General features: G+C 39.5%; 2 protein-coding genes across 9 annotated transcripts in view; both read left to right on the top strand.

Annotated features, from left to right (window-relative positions):
• The first annotated feature begins 2712 nt into the window (after positions 1-2712).
• On the top strand, positions 2713-7804 carry LOC122082378 (rho GTPase-activating protein 3). Of its 2 annotated transcripts, XM_042649889.1 has the most exons (5): positions 2719-3533; positions 4840-4960; positions 5050-5169; positions 6246-6476; positions 7105-7804. In XM_042649889.1, exons 1-5 carry the CDS (start codon positions 3073-3075, stop codon positions 7681-7683), a joined length of 1512 nt encoding a protein of 503 aa, XP_042505823.1. In that variant the 5' UTR covers positions 2719-3072; the 3' UTR covers positions 7684-7804. The 2 variants fall into 2 exon arrangements, with proteins under 2 accessions (XP_042505824.1, XP_042505823.1); XM_042649890.1 differs by lacking the exon at positions 6246-6476 and having other exon boundaries at positions 2713-3533.
• A 408-nt stretch (positions 7805-8212) lies between these two features.
• The window catches only part of LOC122081762, a 7686-nt gene continuing 3482 nt past the window's right edge, over positions 8213-12416 (top strand). Inside the window, exons 1-8 of one of the 7 annotated variants that reach the window (XR_006141195.1) lie at positions 8213-8781; positions 8927-8995; positions 9094-9330; positions 10003-10101; positions 10205-10260; positions 10543-10654; positions 11300-11479; positions 11723-11989. Coding sequence is in view for 6 of the 7 variants with exons in the window: in XM_042649011.1 (XP_042504945.1) it covers positions 8659-8781; positions 8927-8995; positions 9094-9330; positions 10003-10101; positions 10205-10260; positions 10543-10654; positions 11300-11479; positions 11723-11989 (1143 nt within the window). In the remaining variant the exon portion in view is untranslated. The remainder of the gene's footprint in view (positions 8782-8926; positions 8996-9093; positions 9331-10002; positions 10102-10204; positions 10261-10542; positions 10655-11299; positions 11480-11722; positions 11990-12416) is intronic. The other 6 variants (XM_042649011.1, XM_042649013.1, XM_042649014.1 and 3 more) reach the window with 6 other exon arrangements.

The raw sequence follows: 12416 nt of genomic DNA on the forward strand, positions 1-12416 counted from the left end.
GTCTATTTTCACATCTTTATTGCAAATTCTATGAATTGTTTGGCCTTTTGTTAATATGTATTTATTTACTGAAAAAAAAAAAAAAAAAAAAAAAAACTTCCCCATAGCTTCCCCTATGCCTTCTCACATGGGCCAGGGAAATTAACCACCCCGCCCCCCCTCCTTGTATGCCCATTTGTGTACACCTTTTGGTCCTCACTCTGATGCAGTGCCACGCAGTCTAAGGGGGTGTTTGGTTCAGTAAATCAAAGAATGTATATATCGGATATGAATGTCAATCTTTTGATAGACATTCTTCTGAATTATGTTTCTTTATGAAAAATCGTTTGGTTGCCTTGAGGTAGGGGTGTCAATCGGTCGGTTCGGCTCGATTTTGATCCGGGTTGAGTAAGTTTTGGTGTGGGAAAGCTGAAACCGAAATTGAACCAATAAGGAAATTCTGGTTTCGGTTTGGTTTTGGTTTCGGTTTGTCTTCGGTTTCTTAAATCAATTTGTAACCGGGTTGGTTTTGGTTTTTGGTCCAGTTTAGATTCGACTTTCCATACAAATGTATACAAAACTATCCAAATTTTGATTTTTTTAATGAATTTTGGAGTGTTTCGGTTTCTTACCGGTTTGGTTTCAGTTTCGGTTCGGGTTTTGAGCCAACTTTGGTTTGGTTTCGGGTTCATCCAGTTTTTGGTGCGGTTCGGTTTGGTTTTGGGGTTGCAATACTCCAAACCGAACCGAACCAATAAGGCTTCGGTTCAATTCGGTCTGTGTTGTTATCGGTTTGGTCTGGCTGGTTTTACTGGTTCAGTTTAGGAATTGACACCCCTTCCTTGAGGCCAATACATGTTTCTCGCTAGTTGAGATATTGGCTTTCGTAGAGAACTTCTTTCTGCTTTCTCCTTTTATATTAGGTGGTAAAAAGGTTGCTCAAATCTGAATTTAAGTGTTGAGGTAAACTCAGATTTGGAGCACATCCTTTGTAATATGGTCATTCATGGGAAGTAGGGTGCTCACTTATGAAGGTCAATCTAGTGGAACCAAATAGTTCAAAAAATTAAGAATTATTATTCTAAAGAATGTCATCCCAAAGATTTACCGAACCAAACACCCCCTAACACAAACCTACAAGGGTAATCTTCCAAAAAAAAAAAAAAAAAAAAAAAAAAAAACTTTAGTTCAGGTAACGAGGATTAGTACGGGCACAACTTAGGTCCAGAATCCAAATCTCATGCTTGGATCGAGAAATCTTACCTTCAACTAGTTTTTTCAGCCCATGGATTGGGCTAGAATCGAGAAATCTTAAAGCTCATTTTGGGGTAGGGTACAAGGCCTGGACCTTGACCTGATCTGCTGAACATTGGATCCAAGTCTGAGCTGGGCCTGGTCTAATACCCTATGTTAAGCCCACCCTGGAGCCAACCATATTTTTTTTTTGGGCTTGGGGTCTAGATATTGAGTTCTGATGCAGGCCACTAACAACCAATCCATATCAATATTGTATAATATCGCGGGTGACCAATGCATTCACTGATTCGGATGCCTAAATCTCCTCTTAATGTGATGCTGACATGGGTCACATCTCACATGCAATATGTGGGGCATAAAAATTCCCTATGGGGGAGACAGTGAGTGGTAGTTAGCATCTACGGCTTGCATCCTTCCAGTCGTTGGATATTCATTGCTATACATCATTTGTAACAATTTGAGTTCATATATGGATTCGGATGTTATAAAAGGTAGAAGTGTGGAACTCTAGAAGTCTCAAAAAAAAAAGAATTGCAATAAAAGTTTTATGTTTGGGAGAATGGCCCTATGCCCGCATCCTGACCAATGAGAAGGCATTGGTGGACATTGACCACAGGGTGTGATGATCATTTTGTACATCCCTCGTGTTTTAGTATAGGGATATTTTGTTTTGGTGCAATACTAGAGAACATGGTTTTAAGTATCAATATTGAATCGACTGTAATGATCTTATCGTATCAATATTGACTAAGATCAATACAATACCTCGATCAATCTAGATCGAATATCAGTATTGGAACAGAAAATCGATGGAAAATATATATTTTTAAAAGTAAAAACAAAATTAACCGATCGGAACTGATACCGATAACTTATCGGAGTGTTTATTTTCCGCCACAGGTAGCTAGCTATATATTGATACAGATAGGTACGTTCTCCACATGGAATAACTGTTTAGAAAGTTATTGGTGTGGACATGGAGGTTGAGAGAGCTCATGACTTCAATATGCTGACGCACTCCTAAAAATTCAAACCTGTTCTAACTTCTACGTTAAGAAGCCGACGAGTACTCCTCCACTTTGTTCTTCAAACTGGAAATTAATAAGAGTGTCTTCAAAGTAACTTGTAGCAGCCAACCAATTAACCTGCTTCTGTCCAATCTAATCTAATCTAATCTAATTAAGATGATGATGACAAACCAGATCTCTCAAATTTAATTGTTGTTTCCACCATCTTAATTCCATGATCCGATGCTTTCAGAACAAGCAAAACCATGCAAAGTAACCGAATCGCACTAGCTGGTTAACAGAGGAAGGACCAAGAAGGAGCGGTTGAGAGTTGGGACGGTGAGGTAAGGTCCCCACTCCCCACTCCCCACTCCCCACTCCCCACTAACAATTTATTTAGCATAAATACCTTGGCCAATGCGAGGCTGCGACTCTGCGTGAGAGAAGAAGGAGAGGGGGAATGGATGGACCCACCAATCACCCTCGTTAATGGTGGATAAGACTTAAGAGGATAACTTTGCTATGAGAAAGAACAAACAAACAAAATTGAGTGTTTCGGTGATGGTGTGTCGTCTCCAGTCTCCACCGTGTCACGAGCAGGAGATTCCAATTCTGTCTTCTCTCTGTCCAGATTCATTTTCTCTCACAATAATGGAGGATGCCATGTGTGCGTCACATACATGACAGATCAAAAGGTCCCCATCGTTTACTCCATATCTTCTCCTTCTTCTGCCGCTGCTAACATTCTTTAACTAATTCACTACTTCAATTAAACCCTAACTTCAATTTCCAACACTTGTTTCTTCTTTCCTTGCTTGGTGCTCCGGTAATGATGACTCAACTCTTCAGATCTAAGTCTTGTAGACTTGGAGGGGGGATGATGGTTTTGAACTACTCTCCCCCGAGTCCCTCTCTATATCTCACTAATGATGAAGACGAAGAATATGAAGAGGAAGAGGAGTTCGAAGATGACGACGATGAGGAAGAAGAAGATGAGTATTTTATGAATCCCATTTCAACTCCATTGATTGTTACGGCGGGAAGGAGAGAGCGGAGTACGAATAGGAAAGATCAGCATCACCAGTTCCCAATTTTGGCGATTCTGGTTGCGGCTCTGAGGAAGTCGCTGGTTACCTGTACTGTAGACAGGCAAGATATTAGTTCCATGGATATCAGTTGGCCGACTGATTTCCGCCATGTCTCCCATGTTACCTTCGATCGCTTCAACGGTTTTCTTGGTTTGCCTGTTGAGTTCGAGCCCGAAGTTCCCAGGAGGGTTCCCAGTGCCAGGTTAGCATCTCCCCCTCTCTCTCTCTCACACAGATACTCTGCCTCGTCTTTCTGCTTGTGGAAAACTCAGTTTATTTGCTTATTATTTCATCACGAATCCTTCGACTTAATCTCTGCCTTTTCAAACACTTCCGCTAGTTGTATACTAGGTGGAGAATAACGAATCTTGTTTTCCAAAGCCTCAAATGAGAAATCATATCTTTTCTAAGCCTCTACTATAATTCAGTTTTTTTTTTTTTTGGATAAATTGCTACAATTCAGTTTGATTATTCTCCATGTTGCTTGAGTGGAGCAATCTGCATTTTCGACTGGGATTCAGTACGATTCAAATTGAAGCTTAGACTGCTTTGAGTTGATACTCGAGAGATCCTTGAAGATTTCTTTTCGCAGAGTATAAATGATTTTAGATCTCTGTCTTCGCTTCAAAACTGTTGAGCTAGCTATCTCTATAGTGTGAAGATGTGGATGAATTTTGGTTGAAGCATTTGGTTTTGGGGTTTACAATGTGAAACACGTCTAGGATTTTTTCTCCCGGCTGGGCACCTTGGATCCTGTTTGACAGTTTCCTTGCTCTAGTGTTCAGAGAGTTGGACCCAAGATTTTGCCTCTTCAAGATGCTTAGTTTCACTGTTCCCTTGTTGAATTCGAGCACAGGATTGCTGATGATCAACCTTGAGTATTTACATTCTTATTTGTGGTTTTAAGGATCTTAAGAATGAGAGGAAAGAAAAAAAAAAAAAAAAAAGAGTCAAGGGCATGGTTATGAGTGAAGTTGAGGAGGTTGTTAACATGTTCTGAACTGCTTGATCATTTTTATGGTTATTGTATCAGTTTCTTACTTTCTCTCTTAGTTTTCGGTGGGAAAATTGTCTTCTTACCGATTTTCTCTGATTTGTTCATGTATGATTTGATTCGTTTGCCAAGATGGGTGATATTCACCTTAGTTTAAAGAGCAGGACCTTTGTTTAATCTGTAGAATTTGGTCAATTATGTGTTGTGGGTTGGTGTTACATTGGTTAATATTGCTTTGTGGGATGGTGAACTTGGGGAGGCTAAGTGGAAATTGAAATAAACTACTTGACTATGGAAACATGTATTTGAGTGTGAATTGGCTAGAAATCTTTGCATGGTGCAAAACTTGGTGATCTTGCCAAAGATTAATATATTTTAGTTTTGCTCTTCATTTCATCTTTTCCTCGTGCCTTTGGAATAGAATGGATCCTAGCTCCTGTATTACAGGATATCTGCTTAAAACTCTTCTTACTTGATGTCTTGACCTTTCCATTCTTTTTCATCTCTTGTCCAGTGCAAGTGTATTTGGAGTTTCTGCAGAGTCTATGCAATGTTCCTATGATCACAGGGGAAACAGCATACCAACAATTCTTCTCATGATGCAAAGGCGCATGTATTTGGAAGGAGGCCTTCAAGTATGTTTTTGTTTTTGTGGTGAACTGCTAAATAATAACATAACTGTTTGCTTATTATGGTGTTTTATTTGTACCTGTTGTTCTCGAAGGCAGAAGGAATATTCCGAATCAATGCGGATAATAGCCATGAGGAGTATGTCCGGGACCAGCTAAACCAGGGTGTTGTTGCCCATGGAATTGATGTGCATTGTTTGGCAGGTTTGATAAAGGTATTCATCAGGAATTTTCAAAACATTCTCCAGGATATACTATTTGCATACATTGCAACTGTGGAAATCTGTGTTCAGCCTGGCTGGAGATTGTGTCTGTTGTCACTGGACAAAAGTATTAACCAAGCCACCTAATCAAGGATTTAAGGATTGCTATCATGGTTCAAACTGGTCCTGGGCAATGCTTATCCTGATTGTTCTGGATCAGACAATCCAAACAAATGATTGGCTGATCCAAGGAGTAAGAACCTGATACAGGATAAATCGGATTTTTTTTTTTCTGTCTTATACCAATTTGGATAAGACAATCTGACTGTTCCAATGCCATCTTTAAAATGCCTCACTGAACTGTAATAATTTATAGTTAAGATAGATATTGACCAGCTTGACAGTATGGTCCATGTTGCATTTATATACACTTGGTATCAGAATCTCGTAGGGGTATAAGGAATTGGCTTTTGGTAAACCCCGTGCACAGGTTCTGCATGGACTGGCATTGCATAATGTTGCAGACAATTACTATTTCCATATGACTAAGCATTAAATTTGCGGTAAACAATGTGTATTATAGCTGGGATATGAATAGGCTTAAAACTGTTATTTGCTACCTGTTAACTTTCTTGGAAGAAGGTTGGACTCATATGAGTTTTAGTTCATTTTGTGCAAGGAAAAAGAGGAAGGAAAATAAAAATGAGAAAAGGAAACCCAGAGGTGGCACATCAATGTTTTTGATAATGAACTAGTGGCCAATCCTTTGGTCCTGCTGTTGATAGGTGCCAACTAGCAAAACAAGAAACTATGGAAACTCCAGTAGTCATATATATGAATCATATGTATAAAACAAGTGGGCATTTGGTCTAGGCAGTCGGTTTGTTGCTTCTATTATTAGAATTCATGAATTCAAGTCTTGCAAAGACTTTTAGCTAATTATTTACTTTCTCATTATCTGAGAGCTTGATTATCATGTGCTTGTGCATCTATACAACGAATAAGAGGTTCCTAGTGGTCTACTTCTCTTCCTTTGTGGTGTAACTATTGTTTTAATTGATTATGATGAATCTTTTGATGCTCAATAGGCATGGTTTAGAGAACTCCCTACAGGGGTACTTGACTCTCTTACACCAGATCAGGTAATGCACTGCAACACGGAAGAAGATTGCGCTCAACTTGTAAGATTACTGCCTCCAACAGAGGCTGCATTGCTCGATTGGGCCATCAATCTGATGTCAGATGTCGTGCAGTATGAACATCTGAACAAGATGAATGCCCGCAACATAGCTATGGTTTTTGCACCCAATATGACTCAGGTTATTTCTTATATATCCACGAAAAAAAGGGACCCAGTTTAGTGATTTTTTAAATATTTGTTTGTTGGTCATGACTCATGAACATGCCTAATTTACTTTGGAAATTTCCCTTCGAGATGGCATTGGTGGTTACTGTAACTGGCCAAAAAGGGCAATGGTCGTGTCTTAGAACTTGGGACCCACAATTTGATGGGTTCCATCCAGCAATGTACGGGTTCAGAAAAATAGTCTTATGGTCTTTTTGTTTTTATTTTTTGATATGCAATTAAGGCCCAAGAAGAGTTGAAATCATAACCGCTTAACTTAGAGGTGCTGATATTTGCCAACTGAGCTACCCCCTTTGGGGTTAGTCTTATGATCTTGATACTCTAATCAAGTGTATGCTTTTAAAGGTTGATGATATTAGATGAATTTCGTCTCAATAGAGTTGGTTTTTGACATTGGATCCCCTAGATGGAAGACCTATTGCGTGCAGGGCTTCCAACCTACACTGTGTCCAATGTAGTGATGTCCAGGATGGGAGTTCATGTTCATGAATCTCTCTCCCCCCCTCCCCCTTTTTTTCCCTTTAGGAGAACATGTTTCCCTTTTTCTCTTCTGATCAAGAAATGTTTTTCTCCTTTGCCAGATGGCAGATCCTTTAACTGCACTGATCCATGCAGTTCAAGTGATGAACTTTCTGAAGACTCTGATCCTGAAAAACCTTCGTGAGAGAGAAGAATCAGCTGATGAGGCTAGATTATCATCATCTTCATGCTCTCCAGACAATAAAGATGAACCGCCGTCACCAATGCTAAACAGGGAAACTATTGCAACAACTGGTGTTTGTGATGGAACCGTTGTCTCACCTAACATTCTCAGAAGCCCCAGCAATGGTGAATCGGGAAATGATACTGAGGAGAGGTTGTGGAGCTTTACCAAGAGCAAAGCTGATCTGGAACCTGAATCTACTTCCTGGAATGACACAGATGTGAAGTGCAACATTGGTTCTGTAGGAAATGACTGTAGAGGTGATTACAGTGGTAGGGAAGTTGAGGGGTTCTTGGATAGACTGAGCTTGAGAAAAGGAGTGAAAAAGCTCTGCAGTCACCCGGTCTTTCAGTTGAGTAAGCCGGTCAAAAAGCCTGAAAATCTTGGCATTGTAAATAGTAGGGGAAGGGGTGGAGAGGCTTGGGCACAAGATGGTTGCTTGAGTCCGGGCATGTAACTCTGTATGCGTGTATTGAGTTGTGGCCTTAATGTTTGTGGAATATTTTATGTTGACCTCGTCCTAAATAGGACTTAGCTGTGTTTGGCATGCATTCTTGGAATAAATTCTGATTCAATAATGCATTCCAAAATTGAAAAAATAGAGAAGAATCAGTTTCACTGTTTTGAGATGGAGTGAATGAAAATATTGATCTAGATAGACCTGTATCAGACAGTTTTAATTTTTAAATGTGTTTTTATTAAAAATTGGGTTTTTTTACATTTTTTACTGTGGACCCGATACAGATTCTCGATACAGGCCGATTTTATACGATTACGAAAACCATGCGAGGGATACGAAGAAATATTCTTGACTCCGAAGCAAAAGCAAGACTCGAATTATGGAGACCCGCTTAACATGGGTCAAGACTCAAGACTCAAGATACCCATCACACCATCGATTATGCCTTGTATAAAAGGCGGGAGCCTCTCCCATTTCGATGTTCTCACACCCAAAATCCCAGATTGCCCCAATCGCACTCTGGCACAAACGGGGACAGAAAAGCAACACGTTCGTTAAGCTTCGTTTCCCGTTCCCTTCTCTTCTTAACGTTAGCTTTTCACAATTTTACGCGCTAATCCTCTCGAAGCCCTATAATTGTAAATATCCCTCCCACCCTCCCGGGAAAAAAAAAAAAACCCTTTAAAATCCTATTGAAGCAGGTATCTTGGGGAGCAAGTGAGCATCATAATTTGTGTCATCGCGTCTCAAAATTCCAATTCGTTTAAATTGTTTCTTTCAGTTCATTGGGATCCCATTGTAATCGCTCTTAGAGTGATAACATTATGCTTCTAGGGTTTTTTCTAGACGAGAACTAGGGTTTTGATTGGCGAAAAAGAGCAGTTTGCGATTATACATATTGAACCTTTACTTTAGAGTCTCCTCGGGGAAGAGACGGAGAAAGTTGGAGGACCGTTTGGAGCTTCCGATTTGATGGAGGCTGCGGCCGGGATTGCCGCTGTGCGCGGTGGTTCATTGCCGATCCTGTCTTCTCAGTCTGCGAGGAAAGAATGGCGAGCTGTTTCCGAAAATTCGGTTCGGAACGCCGGCCATGAGGTGAAAAAAGAAAAAAGTATTTACCTCTGTAGAATAATGGTGCTCTGTACCATTGTTTCATCATTGTATACCATTTTCCTTTTTTTTTTTTTTTTTCTCTCTTCTTCTTAAAACTCTTTGCTTCTCCATGATGGACATTGCTTAGGACGTGGTGGTTGGACAGGAGTTGGAGTGTTCGAAGTTGGGGCAGTCAGATGAGAGAACGATATATGAGGTAATGATCATGTTTTTGAGACCTGAACTGCAGTTTTACATTCTCTTTCCGCTCTAGAGTGTGGAGTGCAGACTGATTGCAGTGATGTATTATGCAAGGTGCAGCAGGGAGCGAGACCCCATGAAGCTGACTTCTGTTCGATTACGTTGAACGGAAGCCTCGATAACGACATATTACGGCAACGACTTCTTAGTATCACTAGACGGAGAGAAGAGCTTCAACAAGTGGAGATCGAGCTTAAAGCCCAGACTATAGCTAGATCGGAGATAATGGAGATGCAGAGTAACTTTGATGCGCAGATAAGAGAACATGCCAATGCTGCAGCCAAACTGAAGGTATTCGCCAATCACTCGTTTACTTCCGGTCTTTTTCTTTATCTTATAACAAGACTCTGGAAGAGAGACAATATCAGTCTACCTGCTGGAGTAGCTTCTGATTCATTTTGACCGTGCTATTTTCACTCTCATGGGGTATAAATGATTTAGTTCTTCGTCTGAATCTTCTATAGTTCTATGCAATGAACATTACTTTTCTCCACGTATGCCTACCACGGATTGATAGAAGCGTTTTTTTGATGGTGCATTTTTTCATTTTCTAATATGTTTTATTGGCCAAGGGATATAAAGGAATTTCTTAGCTTTATGCATCAACCTGCATGGTCCACACTGTAAATGTGTTGTGTGAGTTCAAGATCAGCACTGGGTGTGTTGGTGCTATTATGAACGTTTTTGGGGGTGAATTTAGTTTCAATAAAATACTTGTGTTTCAAAAGTTGCACTAAGATATTTGTGTTCTTAAGTGTCTCATACTCTATTGTTGACTCTGCATCTTTGTTATCTGGTCAGTTACTTACGTGCTTGGAGTGACATTGGTACTTTACAATGTTTATTCTGATTTATTAGTGCTCTAAGTAGTGGAACTAGCACACCATCATTGTATGTCAAACCCAGAGATGACATATTGGTTTGCTACTTCTTGTGCTGATTTGTGTTTACCTTCTTACGTAGGAACAACTACAAGAAAGGGAACAAACCATACATGAATTGGAAGCAAAGATGGAAGAGAAGGAAAGAGAGCTGCGTGCAATTAAAATTGATAATGAAGCGGTTTGTCAATCATTTTGATAATTTATCTACTTCATTGTTCTTTATTGCGTGTGTGATGATTCATTTGCTGTTTTCTGCCCCCTTTTTTGTTTTACTTTGTCAGGCCTGGGCTAAAGAGGACCTTCTCAGAGAACAAAACAAAGAGTTGGCGACCATTCGGTATGTGCTGATGTCTTTATGAAAGCCTATCCCGCATGCTTCTATTGGCCTTTATTGTATAACCGAATGCTTCTAGAATGGATATGCCTCCAGTTTGGTATTCATGGAGAAGAGATGTTACTTATTTTTTCTGTAGGATTTTATCAACTTGTAGTTTTACGGGTCTTACTACTAGTAGATTTATTTTCACAGTAAGTCCAAGAGAAATTAAAAGTTAAGCCATTTATTTGTAGGTGAGGACCATTAAATGATTCCATATGTGGTTCTGTCTCTGTTTTGCAGAAGAGAGCGTGATAACTCTGAAGTTGAAAGAGCACAGCATCTCAAACAAATGCATGAGCTTAAAGAGCATATTCAAGAAAAAGATAGGCAGCTTCTTGAATGGGAAGAACAGGTTTTGTTTACACACAATTTACTTTTTACAGTGATCTGTCAATTTGTCGTACTTTGGGAGTTGAATTTAGCAGTTGTAGTGCTGTAAGCTTAGGAGTAATTTTAGCTAATGATCTCTGTTACAGTTTGTCATATATGCATCTCAAGTTTAATTCATCCTGTTTCAAAAATTCATATATTGTGTTTGCAGAAATGTTGCAAGACTTAATTCATCCTGTTTCAAGTATTCATATATTGTGTTTGCAGAAAAGTTGTATTAAGTCACTATCATAATATACTCATGTTGGTATAACTGGACTCTGCTGCATCAAATTTTCTTTATGGCTGCAAAATTGTGATGTACTGTCCCATAAATCAAGTTTGCATGTAGGGAAGTTAAAAATATTCTTTATTATAGTCTTTGGATTGCATCCGTAGTTAGTATATTATGTCTTAGTCGTTGCCAATTTTCTTTTCTTTAATTTTTTGTTTTGTTTTTTGTTCCCCCCCCCCCCCCGGGGGGCCATCTCCCGTCTCCCTCTAAAATTTCTGTTATATAGTCTTTGGATTTGCCTCCATGGTCAGTATATAATGGGGTCTCAAATATTTTTTTTTCAAATCCTGTCCTAGAAGTGGAAATATTGTCTAACAACAGCCTGCCTTTCAGAATAGGGTTACACAGGAAGCTATACTTTATAAAGATGAACAATTAAGGGAGGCCCAAGCTTGGATTGCACGTGTTCAGGAAATGGATGCATTGCAATCAACAACCAATCATTCCTTACAAGCTGAACTGAGAGAACGTACTGAACAATTTAACCAGATTTGGCTTGGTTGTCAAAGACAGGTTACTTTTTATCTCCCAACCCAATCTTTGTTTTGTTGAATACTCTCTCTCTATCTCTCTCATCCTTTACACATAGGGAAGTTCTCACAACACAATTCATGTGACATACATTTCTGTTCCCGTAATACCCCATTCAAAAAATAGGTGGTGCATTATGAGAATCATGTCAGCCTTGTCTTGTCTTTTAACTGAACTTTGGTTGTTGCTTTGAGGATTGAATTCTTTGTATTGCTTTGAATTTAGTTTGCAGATATTGAGCAGATGCATTTGCACACCATACAACAGCTTCAGTTAGAGTTGGCTGAGGCAAGAGAAAGGAGTGGGATTTATAACGATGAGTCACGGATGGCTCATCCAGCTGCAGAGGATGCATCCCCTTTTGGGCAGAACAAGGGAAACCAACTCAATGTAATTGATGGTGGAACGTTAAATGGTAACCTTGGAGCTCCACCAAATGGGAATGTAGACAATGTTGCTCCTTTTGTCACAATTGGAAATTCATCTACCAAGGTAGGAATGCAAGATGACATTTTGTCAAACTATTAAAGATTACAAATTGTTATGATTATAATAATATTAACATGCTTACATCTTCCTGTCAATGCTTGTACCAGTATATTTGTTTTGGGAATTATCAATGGTTGCTTGAGTGTTGTAGAGACTAAATTGAATCCACTGTCTAATGTTTGAATTTGAAGTTTTTATATTATTGCAGTGATTAGTATCAGGTACCACAGAGGGGGGGGGGTAGTACCATTGCCTATTTTTTCATCTTCCTGTCAATGCTTGTACCAGTATATTTGTTTTGGGAATTATCAATGGTTGCTTGAGTGTTGTAGAGACTAAATTGAATCCACTGTCTAATGTTTGAATTTGAAGTGTTTATTTTATTGCAGTGATTTGTATCAAGTACCACCGGGGGGGGGGGGGGGGGGGG

Source organism: Macadamia integrifolia, chromosome 6 (genome assembly GCF_013358625.1).
Source record: "Macadamia integrifolia cultivar HAES 741 chromosome 6, SCU_Mint_v3, whole genome shotgun sequence".
NCBI classification, from domain to species: Eukaryota; Viridiplantae; Streptophyta; class Magnoliopsida; order Proteales; family Proteaceae; genus Macadamia; species Macadamia integrifolia.

What these genes read in the sequence shown, in the direction of transcription:
- LOC122082378 (XM_042649889.1), top strand. Translation starts at nt 3,073, where the DNA reads ATGATGACTCAACTCTTCAGATCTAAGTCTTGTAGACTTGGAGGGGGG. An exon ending in AGGAGGGTTCCCAGTGCCAG is followed by an intron (nt 3,534 to 4,839) that starts GTTAGCATCTCC and finishes TCTCTTGTCCAG; the next exon opens with TGCAAGTGTATTTGGAGTTT. An exon ending in TTGCACCCAATATGACTCAG is followed by an intron (nt 6,477 to 7,104) that starts GTTATTTCTTAT and finishes CTCCTTTGCCAG; the next exon opens with ATGGCAGATCCTTTAACTGC.